This window comes from Phalacrocorax carbo, chromosome Z (assembly GCF_963921805.1).
Source record: "Phalacrocorax carbo chromosome Z, bPhaCar2.1, whole genome shotgun sequence".
Taxonomy (NCBI): domain Eukaryota; kingdom Metazoa; phylum Chordata; class Aves; order Suliformes; family Phalacrocoracidae; genus Phalacrocorax; species Phalacrocorax carbo.
This window is the reverse complement of record NC_087548.1, coordinates 2956857-2978198: the sequence shown is the minus strand read 5'-3', so window position 1 is coordinate 2978198 and position 21342 is coordinate 2956857. Positions and strand designations below refer to the sequence as shown.

Genomic DNA, 21342 nt, shown 5'->3' with positions numbered 1-21342 from the left:
CATACAGGCTGGAGGCACTTACAGTGGCTACATAAATGCTGTATCTTTGGTGTGAGATGTGATACTGTGACCTCTGGAAAGTGTATATTGAGGAAGTGATTCATCCTGCTGCTGTCTTTTAATTTCTTCTTTTTCAGACACTCTTAAAAGATCCATTTTATATGGGCCTGTACCAAAAAAGGGATCGCTCACAAGTCTATGATGACCTAATTGATGAATTTATGGAGGCCATTACAGACAGGTAAGGACATGGAATATTCTGCACAGAAGTACGGCCAAAATTGCTGGCAAAAAAAAAAACCAAACCCCATAACACACTGTCCTTCAAACAGCCATTGAAGAGTAAGGACAGGGCTAAAAGTCAAGAGATGTGGCTGTATTTCTGGCTCTGTAGTGATTTTCTCTGTGACCTGGAACACGCTCCTTGTAGTTATGTTAAATACGCACAGAATGGAGATGGAACTGTTTTAAGCAGTGAAAGGCCTGAGGACATCCTCTTTCCAAAGATAATTGATTACGTGCAGGGTTTGTTTTAAAAGGATTGTTTCTTAATGTGTCTAGTGACAGGAATATTTGCTATGTTCTGTAGGTATGGCCAGAACACACTTATCCAATTTGAAGACTTCGGAAACCACAATGCTTTTCGGTTTTTAAGAAAATACAGAGAGAAATATTGTACCTTTAACGATGATATTCAAGGTACACCCTTTTTTTATGTCCCTTAATGTATATGCAGCAACTTTGCCTAAAAACATAATCTGCCACGTAGGTCTGTTCAGCTCACCTTAGATTTGTACTGTCTTTACAGGGACAGCTTCGGTGGCCTTGGCAGGACTGCTGGCAGCACAGAAAGCCACCGGTACACCACTTGCAGAGCAGAAAGTGCTGTTCCTTGGAGCAGGAGAGGTGAGTCCTTTAAAGGGCTCTACAGCAACAAGAGATTTAACTGTCTATTTTCTGGTTCTGTGGGACTTGTGGGGATTCCCATTCTCGCAATTCCAGTGCAGAACTTTTTCTATAAGGCCAACTGAAATAATTAACAGGAGGGACTACCTGCTTAAAGATGACTGTTTGAAAGGTGTTTAACATTTGCAAGGACTCAGGTTTTTCACATTCTTACATGGACTTGAAAAAAGCATCAGGGATTTGCATGTAATTGAAGGGGGATTTACCATAAAATTATGATTTTGTAAGAAAGGGAGTTAGGGCATCTTGTTAATTTTTATAGCATTGGAGAAAAGTACATGGTGGTTTTCTTAGCAAGGTAAGTCTGCTGTTTGCAGCAGACCAGTTAGTTACTGGGGCAGCAGTGTCAGGACCAGCACCGTGCTTCCTGGTATATCAGCAAAATTGCTTCTATGGCGCTGACAAAATAACTTAATTAGCTGAAAATTTCTCCAGCTGGGAAAGGTCCAGATTGCAATAATTGGCCGATGTTGTGTTGTTGCCTGAGCAATGAACCCTGCTCTGCTCTTCCCTCTACCTTCTTTGTCCTGCCAGACTTAGCAGCGCGTACAGCAAGCCAAGAGAGGGCATGTAGAGGGAAGCACTGCCAGCATCCACTTTCTGCCCTCTGCCTGCAAGGCCCTTATGACAGGCAGCGGGAGCAGAGGGATATTCAGAAAGCAGCTGGGCACAAAACGCTACGCCGTGGTTTCTTGACAGGAAGGCTGCAGCATTAACTCGTTCTTATTGTCTGGTTGGGCTGCTTTATTGTGGCGGCTAAACTGGTACAGGCCTGGGGGCACGGTACCCAGGGGAGCTGCCTCCCTTTGGCCTGAAGACATGATGCTGTTGATCCCAGGAGTCTGTCCCCATCTGTGCAAACAATGCTTCTGTTTCAGAGCTGACTCAGTGAATTATTTTTGTGGTGGTGTAGAACAGGGTGATGTTTGTAAAGAGAGACCTCTTCTGTGACTTGTTAATCAAAGTCGTCTTATCTACAAGGCCGCCCTGGGAATTGCAAACCTCATTGTTATGGCTATGATGGAAAGCGGTGTTTCTGCTGAGGAAGCCTACAGGAGGATATGGATGTTTGACAAATATGGTTTGCTGGTTCAGGTAGGTGTGCGCCATGCCTTGAAATACCACAATAAGATGGTCAGTGCTTTCCATGTCCTTCTCACAAAAAGAATCAACTTGTTATCTATAGGGCCGAGAACAAAAGGTAGATTCCAATCAAGAACCATTTATGCATCAGGCTCCAGAGCAGATACCAAAGACATTTGTAGAGGCAGTGAATGTACTTCGGCCTTCAGCTATCATTGGTAAGGTTATTCTTGTTTCTGTGTTTCCATCATTTGGTTATTTGCTGTATTTAATTTGCTAATGTGGCTCCAAGGAGGTTGGTGACAGTGATCTGTATTTCTGCTGGTGTAAATAAGATGAAAATGTGAGGTCAATTTTCTGCTTGAAAATACACTGAGCTGCAGGTTAGCACTCAGTGCATCCTGAGTGACCTGGGAGCAGAGACCAGCCCCCCCCTCACTCCAGCCCCTCTCAGGCAGCTGCAGAGAGCGAGAAGGGCTCCCCTCAGCCCCCTCTTCTCCAGGCTAAACCCCCCCAGCTCCCCCAGCTGCCCCCCAGCACACTTGTGCTCCAGACCCTGCCCCAGCCCCGCTGCCCTTCTCTGGACACGCTCCAGCCCCTCCAGGCCCTTCTTGTCCCGAGGGGCCCAAACCTGAGCCCAGCATTCGAGGTGGGGCCTCCCCAGGGCCGAGCACAGGGGCCCCATCCCTGCCCGGCTCCTGCTGGCCACACCAGTGCTGACACAAGCCCGGGGGCTGGTGGCCTCCTTGGCCACCCGGGCACTGCTGGCTCATGCCCAGCCGGCTGTCAGCCAGCACCCCCAGGGCCTTCTCCGCCGGGCACTTCCCAGCCCCTCTGCCCCAGGCCTGGGGCGCTGCCTGGGGTTGGTGTGACCCCAGGGCAGGACCCGGCACTTGGCCTTGTTAAACCTCACACAACTGGCCTCGGCCCATCGATCCAGCCTGTCCAGGTCTCCCTGCAGAGCCTTCCTGCCCTCGAGCAGATCACACTCTTGCCCAAATCGGTGTCATCTGCAAACTTACTGAGGGTGCACTTGATCCCCTCATCCAGACCATTGACAAAGATGTTAAAGATCTTGTGTCCCTGTTAACTGCTTCCTCTAGCAGCTGCTCTTGTACCTTTCTTAGAAAACTCTGAGCGTATTCTCAAGGGCTGCATGGTCACAGTGAACTGAAACCAGAATGAAGGGCACTAAGGGTCAGGAAGACAAAAATACCACCTTTTTCCCAGACACATTCCCTACACCAGCAGCAGGGGAGACAGCAGTCACAAACAGATTTTCTGCTTTACAGTAGTTCCCTAACTTTGAGTAACACATTTTTTTCTGACCTTCCTTCCCCTAGTCAGCTTCTCTGGCCAGAATCTGCCAGCAGCATGGCTCGAAGGAGCTATTTCATACTGCAGATCACCACCACCTGTTAGGTCACTGACATATGTAGCTATTGATTTATAACTGTGGCTGTCTGCAGAGGTCAGATGGGATTACAGGTATTTCCTGGTCCAGCTTTGCAATTTTCTTCTCACGTGATTTATTTGGAAAAGAAAAGGTTTTTGGCTGAGCAGCTACCCTGAAATTTGTAGCTTGTGTGCAAATGTACGCCATTTTTATGTGACTGTACCTATGTGTTTGGGTGTGGTCAGAAATACCAGTATCAAAGGGCTGACCGCCCAGTTAACATCCAGCTAGGATGAATCATCTGTGAAGAACTTGGAGTTTTCACTTGCTTATTCAGGGCAGCGATAAGTCTCCTTTACACAGATCAATACAAAAAATCATGTAAAATAGGCTTTTGGAACACATTAATTAGATGTTCCTGTGAAAATGAGAATTTTGAGCAGCCACTAACCTAGCAGTGCCTGGTTTCCATCTCCTGCTTCTAGAAAAGCCTGCGATGCTTTGCTCTGAGTGGGAGACTTCAGGGGTGACGTGAACTTAATCTACAGTTGGTGTCATCTACCCTGAGGCAGTCAAGTATTGATCCTATTTTCATGTGTTTCCATTTGCTTCAGGAGTTGCAGGGGCTGGGCGGCTCTTCTCTGAGGACGTGATCAAAGCCATGGCCTCTATCAATGAGCGACCCATAATATTTGCACTAAGTAACCCTACAGTGAAAGCTGAATGCACAGCAGAGGAAGCATATACATTAACAGAGGTATGTAATGCTTAGAAATGTTGACTTGTTGGCACTTAGTGACAGAACTAGCAGTACTGAGTGTCAGAATGCAAGAACTCAGGTTATTTTAGCATTACTTGGATTTACTGATATAATAATACAGATCTGTCTTCTGGCAAAAGGAAATGGAGGTGATTTGAAGAAAAAGTCTTCATTTTTAAAGACAGACATTTTGCAAAGCCTAAAATAACCTAAATCTTATTACTCTTTAAAAGAATGACCTCTAGGTACTGTTTCATAGCTTTGATCAATTAACTGTTTCCCACCACGCTTTTTAATTATTTTAAAGAAACATCTTATGTTAACGTTGTAAAAGATACCAGGTGGAACCTTTAAAAGGTAATGTCTGCCACGTGGTGAGTGAAGTCCTTAAAGCAGGTAACGTCCTTGCAGCAATCCCGGCATTCTGCTTTGCGCTCAGGCGCTTCCTAGTATCTGTAGGTCAGAACTCGTATCAGTAGCATGGGAACACCTCTGCTTCCAGTGCAGGAGTCTGTGGTGGCCCTCTGTCCTCACGTTCCCCTCTAGCAACGTCTGTGTCTCCTATGCTGGCCTTGAAAGGAGGGAACCAAGAATGAACTCGCCTCATTCTGCACCGTTACCATCACACTTGTGGGGTGCTTGGGGACGGTTGGAGGTTGGGGTTTTGCAGTGGATTTTTTAATAACTCTATCACCAGTGCATCCAGACCTTGGTTTTGCCTTCATGAAGCAAGTCTTTTATCCTTCTGCACAACTTCTATATAAAACTAATTACCTTTGAAGAGAGCCTGAGGGGAAGGAGGTGGGGCAAGGGAGCATCAGGTAGACAGAGCCCTAGCTTTAACGCTTTGAACTGGATGGTAATGCCTTTCCTTGACGTTGTAGATTCCCGCTCACTGGGATCTCTCCCCTGTCCAGAGGGCCTGCCTGCAGACTTCATGAAAAGACCTTTATTTTTTTCCCTTTTCTTTGTTTTTCTTTTTTTTTGTTTTAATACAGTCCTGAATCAAGTGACTTGTGTGAAAATGAGTGGGTGGCGACCTTTCCTTGTTTCTTGATGCAGAACTGTGAACTCCTTACTTCCACTGTTAGTGTGGCTCAGTTTCCCGCATTATAGCCTCAGCGGTGTTAGCTTCACACGGGGAAGGGTAGAACTCCATCGTCTCCAGTTGGCACCCAGATTCTCTTCCATGTTACTGGCCCCATCAGCTCAGAGGGAGCTCTTGCTGCAGAGATTTGCAGGTCCGGAGTGAGCCCTAGGCAGGAATAACAGCCTCTGGGCAAAATCTAGACCTTAGCTTTTAATAGTAAGTGAGAATCCTTTTAAATGAAGATGGTTTAATATCTATCAGATGTCTTGCATTAGCCAGAACAGTGAGCTGGGCAGTGTTTCAGTATACAGAATTAAATTCCAATATCTTCCATAGAAAGTAAACAGGAATTAGTTATACAGCCAAGCCTTTAGCTGGCATAGATAAATGTAAAAACTACTGGCATCTCTGATGGCTGAAGGAGGCCAGCAGCACTATCAGAGGGAGAACCAGCCTAATTTTTGCTTGCACTTTTTATAGCGTATCAACAGGGCCATAGATGTTTTAAGGGAAGAGGCTCACTTGTTCCCCGCAGCTGCGTGTTGAGTCCCAGGGAGCTGGGCCTCGGGGTAGCTGTCGCTGTCAGACGCAGAAGCAAGGCAGTGCTGGTTAGATTCAGGTGTGGTAACGTGCCTTCACTGAAGCAGCTGTGTGAGCATAGCGCTATTTGAAAACGTTGTGCCAAATAGAGAGAGGATCTTTGGTTTTTTCCTGTTTTGGATCCATATATCCTTTTATTTATGTTTTTCTATAAGGTATTATTTATAGACATGTTATTTGGACAACTAAATATTACTGGTCAGTAAATGAACGTGTGTAATTGTGTTCCAGTCCTTATTAATAAATTTTTATAATGTTTCTGGCTCTTTAGACTTTTCTCCATCTCTAATGTTTGTTTTTACAATCCTCTTTAGTTCTCTGAAATATACTCAGTTTACCCATAGTTTGCCCTTCAAATGTGTCATATTTTTCCTTTCGAGATACAGTAATTACATAGAAAATCCACTCCGACTTTACTTACTTTGTCATTTAACTAACAAAGTTTGTCAGGCAATTAAGGATCAGAGTTATCAGCCCCACGTGTCTCCTGGCCTTGGGAATAGCCTAATGCTGGCTGGTGTGAAATCTGAACTAGGAAATCAGTAAGGAAACGAAGTATATCATCACTAACCTCTTATTCCTTATTCTTTTTCCACTAGATGGCACCTGTAAAAGCCTGACGATGCTGTAGTGCCCTCTGCCACTGTGTATTGTGTGGGCTTTTGGTGTCTTTTAATTTTCATTGTCTTTTGGTCCTGTCCTCAAATGCATCCATATCTTTTGCTCCCTACAAAAAAAGGCTGCTGTCATGGGTATGCCCTAACATTCAAACATAGTTCCCGAGTCTTCAGCTGCTTTGGTAATTTGTTCTCAAATGCAGTGGTCCTGGGGAGCCTTAAATATTTTAAAGCAATGTTATTAAACCTGTTACTCAAAAGAAAGTCAAGATCTTTTGCTTACAAGGGTTTTACTGCTTGAGGAAAGGGTCATTTATCTGGAGGGTGTATTTCACAATCCAAACTCTGTATTTGCTTTAATATTTTGTGCTGATTCAAATCCTTTTCAAAGGAAGGATAAGCAAACTGCATTATTCACTGCTCTCAGAGGTCTCAGCAATGAAAGTGTGATAAAGCAGTCTCTCCCTTCACCCTCGCACCCATCAGTAAACAAGACACCTTTTATTACTGTACTTCTGTTTCCTTTTGGAAGTTGCCGTTATTCAGCTGTCCCTGGACAGTTCCTGCAGTGGTGGGTCCTGGCTTGTGGCCGTGGTTTCTGATACATGGTTATGGTTAACGCACAAGTATTTTATTTTGTGTGTGAGTAGTTCCTCTAAGTCACTGCTGTCTTAAAGAACAACGAATGCTAAAATAAATAGATTGCTTCCGTTCCTTAGGAAGCTGCACATTTCAGTGCGTATGCTTGCCTCTTGCTTTCCAGATGTTTGCTGCAGAAACATGCAGATGCTTACTGATCCTTGTACCTCTCCCAGGCTCTACTGGAAAGGGTGGGTTCGGTTGTTGTCATTCTGGGACTGTAGAAATTGAGTCAGCAAGGGATCCACGTACGTGCTTGAATCTGGATGCATTCAGTAGGGCCGTTTGCCTTTTTGCATTTGCCTGGTGCTCGAGTACCTTCCTCACTCAGTCCTAGAGCTGACTGGGAGCTACAGGTGTCCCTGTATTTCATAATAGCTGTATTGCTCCATGCTGTTGGCTCTTTAGAAGCTGCCTGACTGTGATTATTCCTCTATTTAACAGGGCCGTTGCTTGTTTGCCAGTGGCAGTCCCTTCGACCTGGTGACTCTGAAAGATGGAAGAACCTTCAAACCAGGCCAAGGAAACAATGCTTATATTTTTCCAGGTAACAAATACATTTATCTTCTTTTGATCTTTAAGACTAGGCTATTAGCACCTCTTCTTGGGTTCCCTTGCTACACTAGGCACAGTTAGTGAAGCAACATGAAGAGGTGTTACCAGCATCTAAAGCGGAGAACTCAATCAGAAGAATAAATCAGTTAAGGATGGATGTTAGGCATGTGCAGCTACGTATGCAACATGTACACCGTGAGCTCAGCCAACTGGATATTTCTAAGAAAATGAAAAGGTGTTATTAAAGGCTTCGAAAGCTGCTGCATTATGGGCTCTCCTGCTTATTTTGGGGGGGAGGAGAAGATAAGTGTCAATATGTTCCTCTTGAAGTACATGGGTGAGGGTACAAAAAAAGCACAAGGGCTATTTCTCTGCCTTCCCCTTCCTCTCCCTGAGCTGCTAAGCTCCAAGCCCTTGTCAAAAGCCACCTATTATGGTAAATGACTAGCACACACGGTAATAGTTTTGCGAATGTGTGTAGAAAGCTATGGGAAGACTTTTAAAAATAACATTCTAGATGACTTGCAGCTTCTGGGCAGCAGGCTGCGTATTTTAAAATGATGTGGCCCTAATTGGCAATAATTTTATTGTAGGCGTGGCTCTCGCTGTGATCCTCAGCAGTGTTCGACATATTAGTGATAAGGTTTTCCTAGAGGCTGCTAAGGTAAGTGTGGAAGCAGAGTAGGCTGTCCTTCTGACCTGATGGTGGATGACGTGATGGGCAATTTCTCAAATCTTGCAGAAACTCTGTGGTTTCCTGTTTGATTTCTGTTGGTTTTGTCCCTCCCCAATGGAAAGAAAATGGATTTTGATCAAACAGAATTGTGAAAAGTATCAGCTTCCACTGCAGTTCTAATTTTTTCATCCAGAAACCAAATACCCAAATAGGAAATCTGGACCATGTGTAAATTGTCTCCTGGCCCAGTAGGTCTGGCAGCAGGCCTGCCTCCTCCTCCCGCCCCGCGCCGGGTTCCACAGCTGGCGGTGTGGTCAGGGATGCCCATCCTCTCCTGCCTTTCCGCTCTGGAGCAGGAGCACCTGCCACATCGGAGTAGCCAGTGAATCGACTGGCCAAACACATGGGCAGTCCTGCAGGCATGTTGCACTCTTACAACTTCCATAGTTACGAGTAGTTTGGCCTCCAAAAAAATAGGATCTTATTTTGCTAAACTCTTCCAAGCAGAATTTGCTGATGTGGGCACGGATCGCAGAGTTAGTCTTTGAAATTTTGAGACGTTGACTGCCTTATGCTAGAGCTTTGGGAGCACTCTGGTAGCAAGAACACTGCAATTTGTTTCTCTCAGGTGTTTTAGTATGTCAACAGTGGCCAATGACAGGCCAAGGGACAACGGGCACAAGCTGGAACACGGGAAGTTCCACCTAAACATGAGATAAAACCCCTGTGCTGTGCGGGTGCCAGAGCAGGGGCACAGGCTGCCCAGAGAGGCTGTGGGGTCCCTTCCCTGGAGACATTCACCCCCCGCCTGGACGCGGCCCTGTGCCCCTGCTCTGGGGGTGCCCGCTCCAGCAGGGGTGGGACGGGGTGAGCTCCAGAGGGCCCTTCCAGCCCCTGCCATTCTGGGATTCTGTTATTGATCCCATTTGGGACGCAGTAAATAGAACTTCTTTGTTTTTCTAACTTAGGCATTGGCAGAACAGTTGACTGATGAAGAACTTGCACAAGGAAGACTTTATCCTCCACTGTCCAACATCAGGGAAGTTTCTATTTATATTGCTGTCAAGGTGAGTGTGAAGCATAAAAGTGGACTTTTAGAAGTGTTTTAAGTGTATGTTAACCTGCTGAATTGCACAGTGTGACCCTTGAACATTAGTTGCTCGGGCACAAAATACCCAGTTCTTTGTGCTGTTAAGAGGAGACAGTTATAGAAAATTTGAGTTTGTTGGATGCTTCGGTTTGGCAGTGACGATGGGCCAAACTTGGGCTCCTTTGAGTTCTGAAATTAAGTTTTCAGAACCCTGGTAAGGCATTCAGAAATTGTAAGAAGACTTTGGTGTTTGTCCTTATCCAGTTTGTGAGTCCTAAACGTATAGCAGCGCAAGTGTGGATGTTACACGTATGTTGTCAAAGGCACAAACTGCATGGTGATTTAACTTTTCAGGTTATGGAATTTTTGTACGCAAACAACATGGCTTTCCATTACCCTGAACCCGCAGACAAGAACCGTTACATTCGATCAAAGGTTTGGACCTACGAATACGAATCGTTCATGCCAGATGTGTATGACTGGCCTGAATCTAAGGTTCACTGATGCATCAGAAGATCACACTCCTCAGGCAGTATCTTCTACTCTGCAGGGATTCCTTTTCAGACCAATTTAAATCATGATCTTCGAGTCCTGTAATTTATTTTTGCTCATTTTGTTCTTTTTTTTCCCCTTCTACCCTGTTTCTCACTTGACGTAGACTTCTCCCCACTCTCCCAAGTACCTGATAAACTGTATGGATGATGGTATCCGTCACAGGAATGAGAGAGCTCTCCAAAATTAATTTAAATAATGACATTGCATTTCTAGCTTAGAGCCGGCACCACACTAAAGAATTCCAGTAATGAGGTTTTAGCTACGTGCATTTGATGATGAACTAGAGCTCTCTCATCACTGTTGATTTCTAGAATGATTTATTTCTGCTTTTAATAATCAGTCTTCTAATTGTTCTAGTGTTGTCACACTGCGTTATCTGTGACATCACCAGAGAGCATTTTTAAGAAAAAAAAAAAAAGGACAGCTTAAGACAAATTTACCAGTCTAATGGGCTTTTCTGATTTGTCTGACGTTTAAAGATGCCCACGTCCAGACTTCCTTGCGGCATCAGCTGCTCTATTTCTTTGAACGTGCTTTGAGGAGCAGCGTGGTGTGCACGTGTGGCATCTGCAGCAGTGTTTGTATTTCGTGTTCTCATCGTTGCACGAAATCTGTTATCAGGAAAAATGTGAACTAGTTGAAGTTATCCTTGGAAAGCCTGAAAATACTAGTAATCACTTAATAGCTTTTAAAAACAGAGCTACGCTGTGGCATAATAAATTCTATCACATAAAGGAAGGATCTGAAGGAATTTATAGAAATCGTTTAGTGATTTTTACAAGATGTACCACAGGATTTTTTGTTTCATCTGTTTCATCTGTTAATTAAGAATTAAGGTTCTGTTTCTTCTAAGCTAAATTGTTTTCTCCCTTGCATACCCTTGTTCTCATAAAAAGACTCGTGTGTGATGGTTTAATGACATCGCTGGCTCAAAACCTCCTAAGCAGACTCACTTGCCACTTCAAAAAAAACCCCAGAGGCAGCTGATGAATCTGAAACAGAAGGTGTTACAGGCAGCTATTGACGCGCCCATTTACAGAAGTTTGCATGTTTCTTGTGGTCTCAGTCCAGTTTATTCAGTTCGGTTTGAATACAGGACTCGAAAGATCTCATTTCTTCAGCTTAGAAGCTCAAAGTTGATTGCTTCATCTTCCTCTCTCCATTTACAGGTTTAATTTGTCAGGTTTTTTATGTAAAAACAAAAATTGCAAGGAGAATTTTTTCTTGCAGCGAATAGTACTGCACATTTGATACAGATGAACGTGCATTCCTTTTTGTTTTGATCGTATCGGGTTTGAGCACCCTCCGTTACTTCACATGAGCGGGCAAGGCCACAGAGTGATACTTAGAGTCTGTGACTTCTCTAAATCTGGGCTCTGGAACAAGAACAATGGTATGTCAGGAACAGAAATAAAAATAATGTGCTGTTCCGTAGCTTGCTGCATCGAGGCCAAAAAAAAAAGGACAAAAATAAATGGGTAGATGTAAAAGGGCTATACTGCCAAACTTGAAGCCGGAATCCAAAGAGACAAAGTAAAGCTTGCTTAGGATTTCCCCGTGGCAAGCACCGCTCTTATATCCTCATTTATACAGGAAAATGCCGTCTCTGCAGAATAGGTCCAAAACAGAACGGGGAAAACAGTCTCTGTACCCCCGTGGACACAGTCTCTGTCGCTTTCTGCCTAGTATCTGATTTTAAAATTATGGTCATGTATTAAATAAAAAGAACAGTACGCTTTGGGAAGGCTTTAGCGGAGTGAGGGAAGAAGACTGATTATATAAACACAGAAAACAGTGACGTGGGGAAAAGGCTGCTTATTCAAACTGTGGTAAAGTGCTGTCTGGTGGGGGCTCGGGATGCTGCGTTGCCGAGTTGGGCGACGTACGTGGTTTGCAACTTGTATATGTAAGTATATGTATAAAAAAAAAAAGACCAACACACGCATATGATGTTTTTACAAAGAATGCTTTTTTCATCTATTTTTGCTATGCCTGGTTTTTATTGTATTTAAATTTGTGATCATAGTGAAAAATTATTTATTTAGTGTACAAATTCTTTTTACCTTCTGAAAATTCAACTCTAGCCTGTTGCAGTGTGTCAGTGGAGTTCTGCATCATCGGATTCAAGTATGTTGGGAACGCACACTTCCTCACTTCTGCCGACACACTAATTAGGCAGATGAGTAACAAAAATACCCCATGCACTGATCTTGTGTCCTGGCTGAGAATGATCACAGAGGCAGGGCAATCGGTCCGGAAATATAACTCTGTCTTACAAAATAAAGATCTGCATCCATCTATTCAGTCTGATTATTTTTTTTCAGGCAAGAAGTACAGTCATGGTTTGTAATCGGTGGGCATTGATAGTACTCAGGAAAACAGCATTACCTGCACGCAGCAGGAGTCTTGGTTTGGGCAAGAGTGGTTTTGGTTCCCGAAGGCAGTTGTCACGCAGGAAACTCGCAGCAGCTGCCATTCAGCCAAGGGAAGATACCCGCTCCATGAAGCACGGTCCTTCCACTTCCTGGCAGGGGCTCCCTGCTGTCTTTAGGCAGATGCCAAGAGAATTGTTCAGAACTGGCTGGCAGTGGGATTTTCCCCGAGTTCCTGCGTAATTTTTCCTGGAAATTGCACTGTACAGGTGAAGAAGAACCAGTCTTTAGCTGACTCGAAGGCTCCAGTTACAGTACAGCCCTGCCCTGATCGGTCTGTGCATGTGTTGGAGCTCGAGAGTAAAGAAGGCGTGACTGTGTCTCTCTAACCTGTCCCATTTAGAGCAGCTAAGTGGTACCAGTTAGGCTTCATCTGTACATAGGTACCTGTGGACATTGCTTAATCAGGTTCTGTGGATCATCTGTAGCTTGCAGTGTAGACTTGGTGGAATTTTCCCTTTAATGTATAGCCATTGTTTTCCATTAGCGACAGGTAACATGTCAGCTCACAAAGTTTTAAGTGCATCTCACTCTCCTTTTCATCTTTTTCAGATTTTTTTTTTTTATAAAACATATACATTCATCTTCAGTTTTGTGTATTCTTCAGGTCTAATTAATCTTTGAATTAATTATGACTGCTAATCTTGCCGCTTACTAAGGAACCACAGTATCCTTTTTCATATTCCACATAACCTGCCTTTTTCTATTTGCTGGCTTATTCAGAAGCATTTACCGATGTTTATCTATACAGAAAATTCTCTTGCGCAGCATGCAAAGGGCAAAAGTTGTCACCAGGATGTGTTTTGTAATGCTGCATAGTGTAAGTTAAGCTTATACTGCTAAGTTAAGCTTATTCCTTAAAAAAATCCATCACCTGAAGGATGCCTAGTTTTCTAGTTGTTCACACAGCCCTCATGACTTTTGCCCTCCGAATGTTATAGGAGTCTGTCTTTCATGTTTCTTCTGTAAGGATACTATTCCGGATGTACGGACACCTGGGAGAGGATCAGAAACTCCCTCTGAGGTCAGTAGCTGAGCCTTTTCCAGGACTGGTCCAAGACTTGCTTCCTTAAAATCAACAGAAGCAGGACTGAGCCTCTTGGCAGCGATGTATAGAAATGTCTTGGGGAGGAGGAGAAGGGTAGCTAAGGGAGCGCAGCCTTTTCTTACCAAATACGCGTGTTCTTGTTCAAAGATGTTACAAAGGTTTGTATGTTGCTGAAGCGTATGCCCCCGTGCCAGCAATTGTTATGTAGAGGAAGACTATTAAAATGTTGTGTCTGATAGATTCTAAAACCCAAATGTGACGCCTCGCCTAAGTTCTTGGTTATGTTTGTGAACAGTGATGTTTCATGATGTGGTGTTTGTTACCCAAGCCTAAAACAAAGTGACACTTAAGTGCAGCTCGGTGTTTAACAGGTTTCCTCTGGTAGGAGGTGTCTATGTACTGTGGGTTTTGTTTGTTTGTTTGTTTCAGGAAGGGGGTATAGTAACCTTTTGTCACACTTCTCTGATAGTATCTGTAAAGATAAATTATACGGTTTTTAGTTTCTCATTAGTGGGCCTATTTAGTGACTATTCCTGTAGGAGAGCAGAGCTCACTATTGTACAGCTACAACTGTGAATTTTAGTTCAGCTGACTCTGGGCCTAAGTAAATCCAAGTTGTTGTCTTTCATTTGCTCCTGGTCTTCTTGACGTCAGAGGTGCAGATTGGAACACCTCTGTCAATTGGGTAAAGATACCTATGAAACTCTCAGATCAGACTGTAAGAACAGTAGTTTGGACTCCCGTTCTGTCTCGGCTGTAAGTGCTGCTCCTGAGTTTAAGAAAACCACTGTTGTTTTGGACTCTTTTAAAGATGATGCATACTGTTATCCTGTTTCGTAACAGCCATGGACTGGTTTTATGCTGAATACTGGAGCAAGGAGAAAATCTAGAGCAAAGCTCTAATTGCACCTACTTGACAGCTGAATTTGAGCAATGTAGTTCAGTTGCCGCCAGTGAAGGGACATCTAATTCTGTACAGATCTACCTTGACCTACCTACCTACTCCTGAAATACACACTACTGTGGTATCGGAAAGCCTGCAGATATTCTGGGTGAACCGTGAGGAAAATTCAGCACGCTTTAGACCTCTGCTTCTTGCCATCGCCTCCCGAATCACAGCACTCGGTGAGGATGCAGCTTGCTCGTGCCTTCTCCGGAGGAACATGTGCTAACAGCTAGATTGTACATGGGGAATTTGGTACCTGGTGGCACAGTGGACCATGGCTGCAGCTCATGTAAAAAGCTCTCTCATATCAGACGTTTTGCTCCTGGTGCAGGAACCCTGTGGCGTGCGTGTATGTTCTCTGCGTGTGAAGTGGGTGCTGGGTTGAACTGAACTCTCTAAGGAGCTTTGACTATGACTTATCCATCCTTTAAGTAGTTTACTGAAAATGGAAATAAAACCACTTTTAGGACTGCATAAACATAGCAAGATGGCCAGTTTGTCGAGAAATAAAATGTCAAAATAATTTACATTCATTTCTGTCTTAAGCATATCTACCTTACACAAATAAACATAAGTCTACTGGAGTGCTTGTGAGAAGAATAGTTTTAGCCTAATCTCTCCGGGGTTGAATTTCCCTGGGAGGGTCATTGCTCAGCTGAAACTAAAACTGTATTTAAATGTGAACTGACTGGGTTTTTATTTTTTCTCCTTTATAATGTTGTAACTCTATTGAAATATGTGTTCTGGTCTTCTATTTTCTTAGTAAAATGCATTCCCTTGCCTAAATTACATTTGATTTTCTTTATTCTGGGAAAAACACCACTTGACCTATACAGAATCGCAATTGCCTAAATCATCGGGGTTGTTGTTTTTTCCTTTTGTCCCTTGCAAACGATCACCAAACAAACCAGCCATTTAGGCAGCAGGGAAAGAAATTACCATTTTATCCCTGGTTTCTAGAACGCCTGGCTCTGGGGCAGCGCTTTACGAAGGACCTCTTTAAAAGGGGTTTAAGGATCTACATCCGTATTATTAACAGATACAAAAAAGCACTACGCTGCCCAGCGGCTTGTAGCATCCCCTGGAAGCGCCGGGCTCCCACCCGGGTCCAGGCCCGCCGGTGGCCGCCCGCCCTGCCCTGCCCTGCCCTTCCCCTCCCGCCCCGGAGCGCCGCCTGGGAGTGCGCCGAGCTCCGCCCGCCGCCGCCCGGGGGAGGGAGACCGGCCGGGCGGGCGGGAGAGGCCGGGGAGCCGCGCCGGGCCTGCGCGTTAGGCCTTTCCTGATTAAACCCCGCCAGACCCGGGCCCGCGTCTCCCCGCCCGCCGCCGGCCGTTCCCCACAGGCGCTGGCGGGCAGCCGGGCAGCCCTGAGGTGCTTCGGGAGGGGCTGGAGCTCGGTAGGCCGCGGTGTTACCGCCGGCCCCGCGTCTTAGCCCGCCGACACAAATTCACAGCGTAAAGCCCGTGGCCGGTCCAGCCGAGAAGCTGTTAATCTGCTTGTACGCTGAGGAAAAGGTAGTGAAATGTCTTATTTCTGCCTTTTGGGGGCGTGATGGACACTCATCCTGCTTCCCGAGGTCAGGTAATTAATTACACGGTGCACCTTGGTGTGCTTGGGAGGACCCTCCTGGTACAGGGAAGAGGGCTGCGTTCCTTTGGAAGGTTGTGGCAGCTCCTCTGAAAGCAACTAAACCTGAGAAACGCTAATTCTTTTGCTTGAAAGGTATCTGAAGCTGTTGAGGCACCTGAAGTTTGAAATGAGGTGGAAATACATCCGAAAACGAGGTAGGAGCTAAGGCTGGGAAGACTTAAGCCTGGAGAAAGCGCATCTCGTAAGGCGAGACAGCGACGGAGTCGAGCATGTGGAAGTTCTGCCCCTAACACAGCTTTCGGAAGGTTGTTCTGCTCCTACAGACCGGCCAAGCTCCTCACCTGGACAGTATAGCAGATACATAAACAGCTGGGGTATGGCCGCTGATTGTGATCTGTCACACGGCCTTCAGGCTACATAAGGGTTTGGTAGCGTTTAATATGTTACTTAACACTGATGAGAGGTGAAACACCGATCGTTTTCAAGGATGCTGTTGCAAAGGCAAGGAAAATCAGGTCTCTCCTGCCTCTTGCGGTCTCTGAAGTTGCTTTGAGGGGAGCGAATCTTTCCCCGCTGCGTTGCTGGGCTGCCTGTTCCGGATGTCCAGTAAAAGCATCTAAATATCAGCAGTGGCCGTTTGGTGTTAGTCATCCTGAAAAAGGCTTTTAGAGGAAAGTGCATGCAGGAGAATTCATAGAGTGAAGAAGAAAGAACAGTAGGTTTAAAGATCAGAGCATTTCCAGCTGGCTTGGGCTATATCTCTAGGTAGAAAACAAAGGTTGCGTCTTACGTTTGGGCGGCGTGTTTGCAACCTTTTGCTGATGTAAAAAGGAAATCTGCTGCTTGTAAATATTGCATTTTCTGGAAGTCATATCCTAACCCAGGGAGATTTTATTTTTATTTTTTTAAGGGAAAGCAGATTTGTTCCTCACACTAAAGTACGGAGGATGCCTTCATTTGAAGCAAAAATGTTTGTTTCTTTCCCAGTGTAAATACATGTGTTCATTAGCCCAAAACCTCTCTTTCAGGTGGCACACTGACAAATGCAAGATGTCGATGGATATAACTTTCCTCGGCACAGGCTCAGCGTATCCCTCTCCCACGAGAGGAGCATCGGCGTTAGTGCTTCGCAGGGAAGGAGAGTGCTGGCTCTTCGACTGCGGAGAAGGAACTCAGACACAATTCATGAAGAGCCATCTCAAAGCAGGTTTGTGCTGTTGCAAGGGATTGTGATGAGGGAAGGGGGAAAGTTTCATGAGATCTAAACAAAATACTTTGTCCTCGTGCTCATGGCATTTGAATGCACAGTAAACATGCATGAGCATCTGAAGGTGCTGCGTATGGGTGGCAGTTGCTGAACCTGCTGTGCAGTAATCCTTGTTTGCCCTTCGGTAAAGAATTGTGTTCGAGAGCCAAACTCTCCTGAATTAAATTCTTCGGGTTTGCAATTTCAAACGTGGACCATAGAGCAGCTTTAACCTGGCATAGTTTGTATTTGTCTGAAGGCAGCTCGAGATACTACCTGCTGTGAGTCTTCCTGTCAGTAAATATAGTGCTTTTGTTTTCAAGTAAAGGTGTTAGTATTCGTGGTAACTGTTAAGTTTTTGGCAAATAAAGTGGAAACCAGAGTTGCCTTCAGTGGCTGTGCTTTTGCAGGCTACAGCGGCAACAGCAGGCTTCTGACTCTCAAGTTATAAAGATGGAGTTATCAATTATAAAAAAAAAAAGCAACCACCTGCTCCCCCAGAATCTGAAGCTATCAGGGAATTTAATGACAAAGTGAATAGATTACTTTTTACTAAATTTACTGATTTTTACTAAATTGTTCTTAGATTAAAACAAAGAGATTCTGTTCTTTTATTGCTCAGTCCTAACAGATGCTGGAGAAAATGCCTTACCGCAAGGAAGTGGGAACTCAGAGAGCAGAGGAGACTGAGGCAGCCTGATTGAAGTACACGCGTCTGTAGGGAGAGAAAATTCTGGGCTTTTTTAATCTAGAAAGGGCAGGGCCCAGTGCCTGGGAGCTGGAGTGAGACAAACTCAGACGCAAAACAAACCCCAAAGCTTTTAAGTGCAATTTTTCATCTGTTTGAAACAAACCAGTCAGGAACCGCGGGGTTCTTGCCTTTTAAAAAACTTTGAAATCAAAACTGGATGCCTTTCTTTTTTATTCTGTATTATGTTCATTTCGTGTGCTAGATTCAAAACTTGGAACAACACAAATTCCACTTTGTGTTTCTCATTAGTTTACAGCTTCCATGTAATGTAGGAAAGCAGAACCATTTTCCAGCACTTCTTTGTGTTTTAATATGGCAGATGTCACCAGTCAATTCTCTTTGGTGCTTGTAGCACGTCTTGCTTAGAAGCAACTAGAACTTTTGTCTCAGCAGTCTTTTCTTGACAAATGAAGCCAAAATAAATCCTGTGTGGAAATTTGCTACTGTGGGGAAAAAAAATACTTTGTGGTTGGGGATCTCTTTCATAAACGCTGGTTTTATTTTAATTTCCCTCCTTCCTTATTTCCTACTTCTTGCTGAAAAGTGGTTCTTTCTGAGTTGTTACGGTGTTCATTTATTTTCCTGTCTTTTCTGGTTTGTCTTTCTTCTCCTATTCTTCTAATCAATAGGCAGAATTACCAAGATTTTCATAACTCATCTTCACGGTGACCACTTTTTTGGACTTCCTGGCCTGCTGTGTACACTCAGCCTCCAAAGTAGCCCTGACCCGAGCAAACCCCCTGTTGATATTTATGGGCCGTTAGGACTGCGAAGCGTCATATGGAGGAGCATGGAGCTCTCCCACTCACAACTTCTGTTTCCCTACACCGTTCATGAACTCGTACCTACACGGGACCAGTGCCCTGCAGAAGAATTTAAAGAGTTTTCTTACTTGGACAGAGATGAGGTACCTCTGCAGGGAGCACAAGGGAGAATACTCCACCTGGATCCAGTAGAAAACTCTTACTTGCTGGTTGAGGATGAGCAGCTAGTTCTGAGAGCATTTCGCCTATTTCACCGCATTCCTTCCTTTGGCTTTGTGGTGGAAGAGAAGCCCCGCACCGGTAAACTCAATGTACAGAAACTGAAAGACCTTGGTAACTACTTTGACTTATATTTTTCCTCTTTTTAATTTATTAAATGCTTAAATGCATGTGTTCAAACTAAGTAGCGACTCAGATTTTCAGTATATATAACACATATAAAAATATAACCAGCGATAGGATGAGAGGAAACAGCCTCAAGCTGCGTCAGGGGAGGTTTAGGTTGGAGATGAGGGGAAATGTCTTCCCTGCCAGAGGGGTCAGGCCCTGGCACAGGCTGCCCAGAGAGGTGGGGGAGTCACCGTCCCTGGGGGGGTTCAAACGACGTGTAGACGTGGCCCTTGGGGCCATGGTTTAGGAGGCCTGGGGGTGTTGGGTTGGGGGTTGGACTTGATGATCCCAGAGGTCTTTTCCAGCCTTAATGATTCTATGATTCTATGATAGTGTATTTCTCCTTACGTGATTTTTTTTTTTTTCCAGTGATTTGATTTTGTCAGGCTTAAAGCCTGACACTCATCATAATACTTATGGACTCTTTTGCCTTCATTTACCAGGAGTTCAACCAGGCCCTTTATACGGGAAACTGAAGAACGGAACAGCAATCGTTCTAGAAAACGGTGTAACGATTTCTCCTTCAGATGTCTTAGAAGACCCCATTCCTGGAAGGAAAATTTGCATTTTGGGGGATTGTTCAGGAGTGGTTGGAGATGCAGCCGTGAAGCTTTGCCATGAAGCGGATGTACTGATACATGAAGCCACGCTGGACGATACCCAAGAGGAAAAGGCAAGGGAGCATGGTCATAGCACTCCAAAAATGGCATCGAATTTTGCAAAATCGTGTAAAGTTAAGAAGCTGATTTTGACTCACTTCAGTCAGCGGTATAAACCAGCTGCTCAGAGAGGTGAGGGAGATACGGACATCACCGAACTGAAGAGACAGGCAGAGTTGGTGTTAGGTGGTCAAGAAGTAACGCTAGCTGAGGATTTTATGACGATAGAAATTCCAATGAAAAAGTTAAAACAGTAGGCTTAGCGATCTCTGCGTGAAGATGTAAAGTAGGATGGTGTTGGATAGCACTTAAAAATAACGGTGAGGTTTCTGGTATCTGAATTGGTTCTCTTCTGTGGCACACAGAGAACTGTTGGAAACTGGAGAGAGTACCAGGTACAGTTAGCGCTGCTTTTGTAAAGCGAGAGAAAAGGATATACAGACATCTGGAACTTGGAATAAATTCATAAGTGATGGTTTCGGACACCTAGCCTCCCCAGAAACAGAATGTGTGGGCTGGCGCAAACCGTCCCAGCCCAGGGGTTTTCCTTGGACCACAGGTTCCAAGAGCAGAGCACTGGATCATTTGGCTTATTAATACAGCCCTCAGGAAGGTTTGTGTTCTGCACCAGAACTGAAGATACCGTGCCTGTTAGCAGCTTTGGAATAAAATCTATTTCAAACTTGTACGCAGTATTTTGTAACTGTTATCCGATTTCCATGTGAGAGGGCTGTTACGCTGAAACTAATCAAGTATTTATAACTCTGCCAGGTGGCTGTAATTGGGGGTGTTGCTGTGTTCAAGTTGAGGAGCTCTTGTAATTCTCCCTTTGTGTATGAAGTTTTCTCATAAATAAATATAGTTCAGGCTTCCTGTCAAAAGCTAATCGCTCTTAACAGTTTGATTCATGTAAAGCTCTGAAGCGTGAGCCTTAAATTTGCATACCTGTTCCCTACATCAGTACAGTTTTGGAAGTATGCTCTGGAAGTCTTCAGGCAGATGACAAGTAGTCTTTGCTAAAGTGTTCCTCTGAGTGCATTTTCAAAGACTTTATCCTGATAAAAACCTGTTTCTCTTTGTAGAAATGCCCCTACGGGAGGAATTTCACCTGTTGCTGCAATGACTCTATTCTTTCAGTTAGAGGACATACAGCCCAACTTCATCTCCTTTTCTTCCCACCTCAAAACAAACTAGAAGTTGGAGTTTCCCAAATTTCAGCTCAATTTTCTGGTCAAAAGTAAAACAGTGGGTTTGAAAAGCCAACCCTAAATATGTTTCCCCTAGCATGGATTCCCGAAAGCTGAAACACTTCATAGCTTCCTAATGAACACCGAGAACTCTGGCAGGTTTAAGCACAGCTGCTCGAGTTTGTGCTTATGCTGCTGTTGAGTCGATGGTAATACAGATGGAAAATGAATCGGTTTGAAGATACATAAATGCTTTAAATGTAGAATAACAAAGCTCCGAAAGACACTTCCCCTCTTCCCAG

At 44.5% G+C, this 21342-nt stretch overlaps 2 protein-coding genes across 4 annotated transcripts in view; both read left to right on the top strand.

Annotated features, from left to right (window-relative positions):
- Window positions 1-15239, top strand: part of ME2 (malic enzyme 2) — a 38394-nt gene extending 23155 nt beyond the window's left edge. For both annotated transcript variants that reach the window (XM_064437977.1, XM_064437978.1), the window contains exons 7-16: window positions 138-241; window positions 590-699; window positions 809-906; window positions 1948-2061; window positions 2153-2267; window positions 4060-4202; window positions 7596-7698; window positions 8300-8370; window positions 9351-9449; window positions 9827-15239. In XM_064437977.1, the coding sequence (XP_064294047.1) occupies window positions 138-241; window positions 590-699; window positions 809-906; window positions 1948-2061; window positions 2153-2267; window positions 4060-4202; window positions 7596-7698; window positions 8300-8370; window positions 9351-9449; window positions 9827-9976 (1107 nt within the window). In that variant the 3' untranslated portion in view covers window positions 9977-15239. The remainder of the gene's footprint in view (window positions 1-137; window positions 242-589; window positions 700-808; window positions 907-1947; window positions 2062-2152; window positions 2268-4059; window positions 4203-7595; window positions 7699-8299; window positions 8371-9350; window positions 9450-9826) is intronic.
- Window positions 15240-15620: 381 nt separating this feature from the next.
- On the top strand, window positions 15621-20743 carry ELAC1 (elaC ribonuclease Z 1). 2 transcript variants are annotated; one of them, XM_064438455.1, is made up of 5 exons: window positions 15621-16034; window positions 16176-16417; window positions 17072-17250; window positions 18670-19137; window positions 19638-20742. In XM_064438455.1, the coding sequence occupies exons 3-5, from the start codon at window positions 17094-17096 to the stop codon at window positions 20108-20110; spliced, it is 1098 nt and encodes a 365-aa protein (XP_064294525.1). In that variant the 5' UTR covers window positions 15621-16034; window positions 16176-16417; window positions 17072-17093; the 3' UTR covers window positions 20111-20742. The 2 variants fall into 2 exon arrangements, with proteins under 2 accessions (XP_064294525.1, XP_064294526.1); XM_064438456.1 differs by lacking the exon at window positions 16176-16417 and having other exon boundaries at window positions 19638-20743.
- The last annotated feature ends 599 nt before the right edge of the window (window positions 20744-21342 follow it).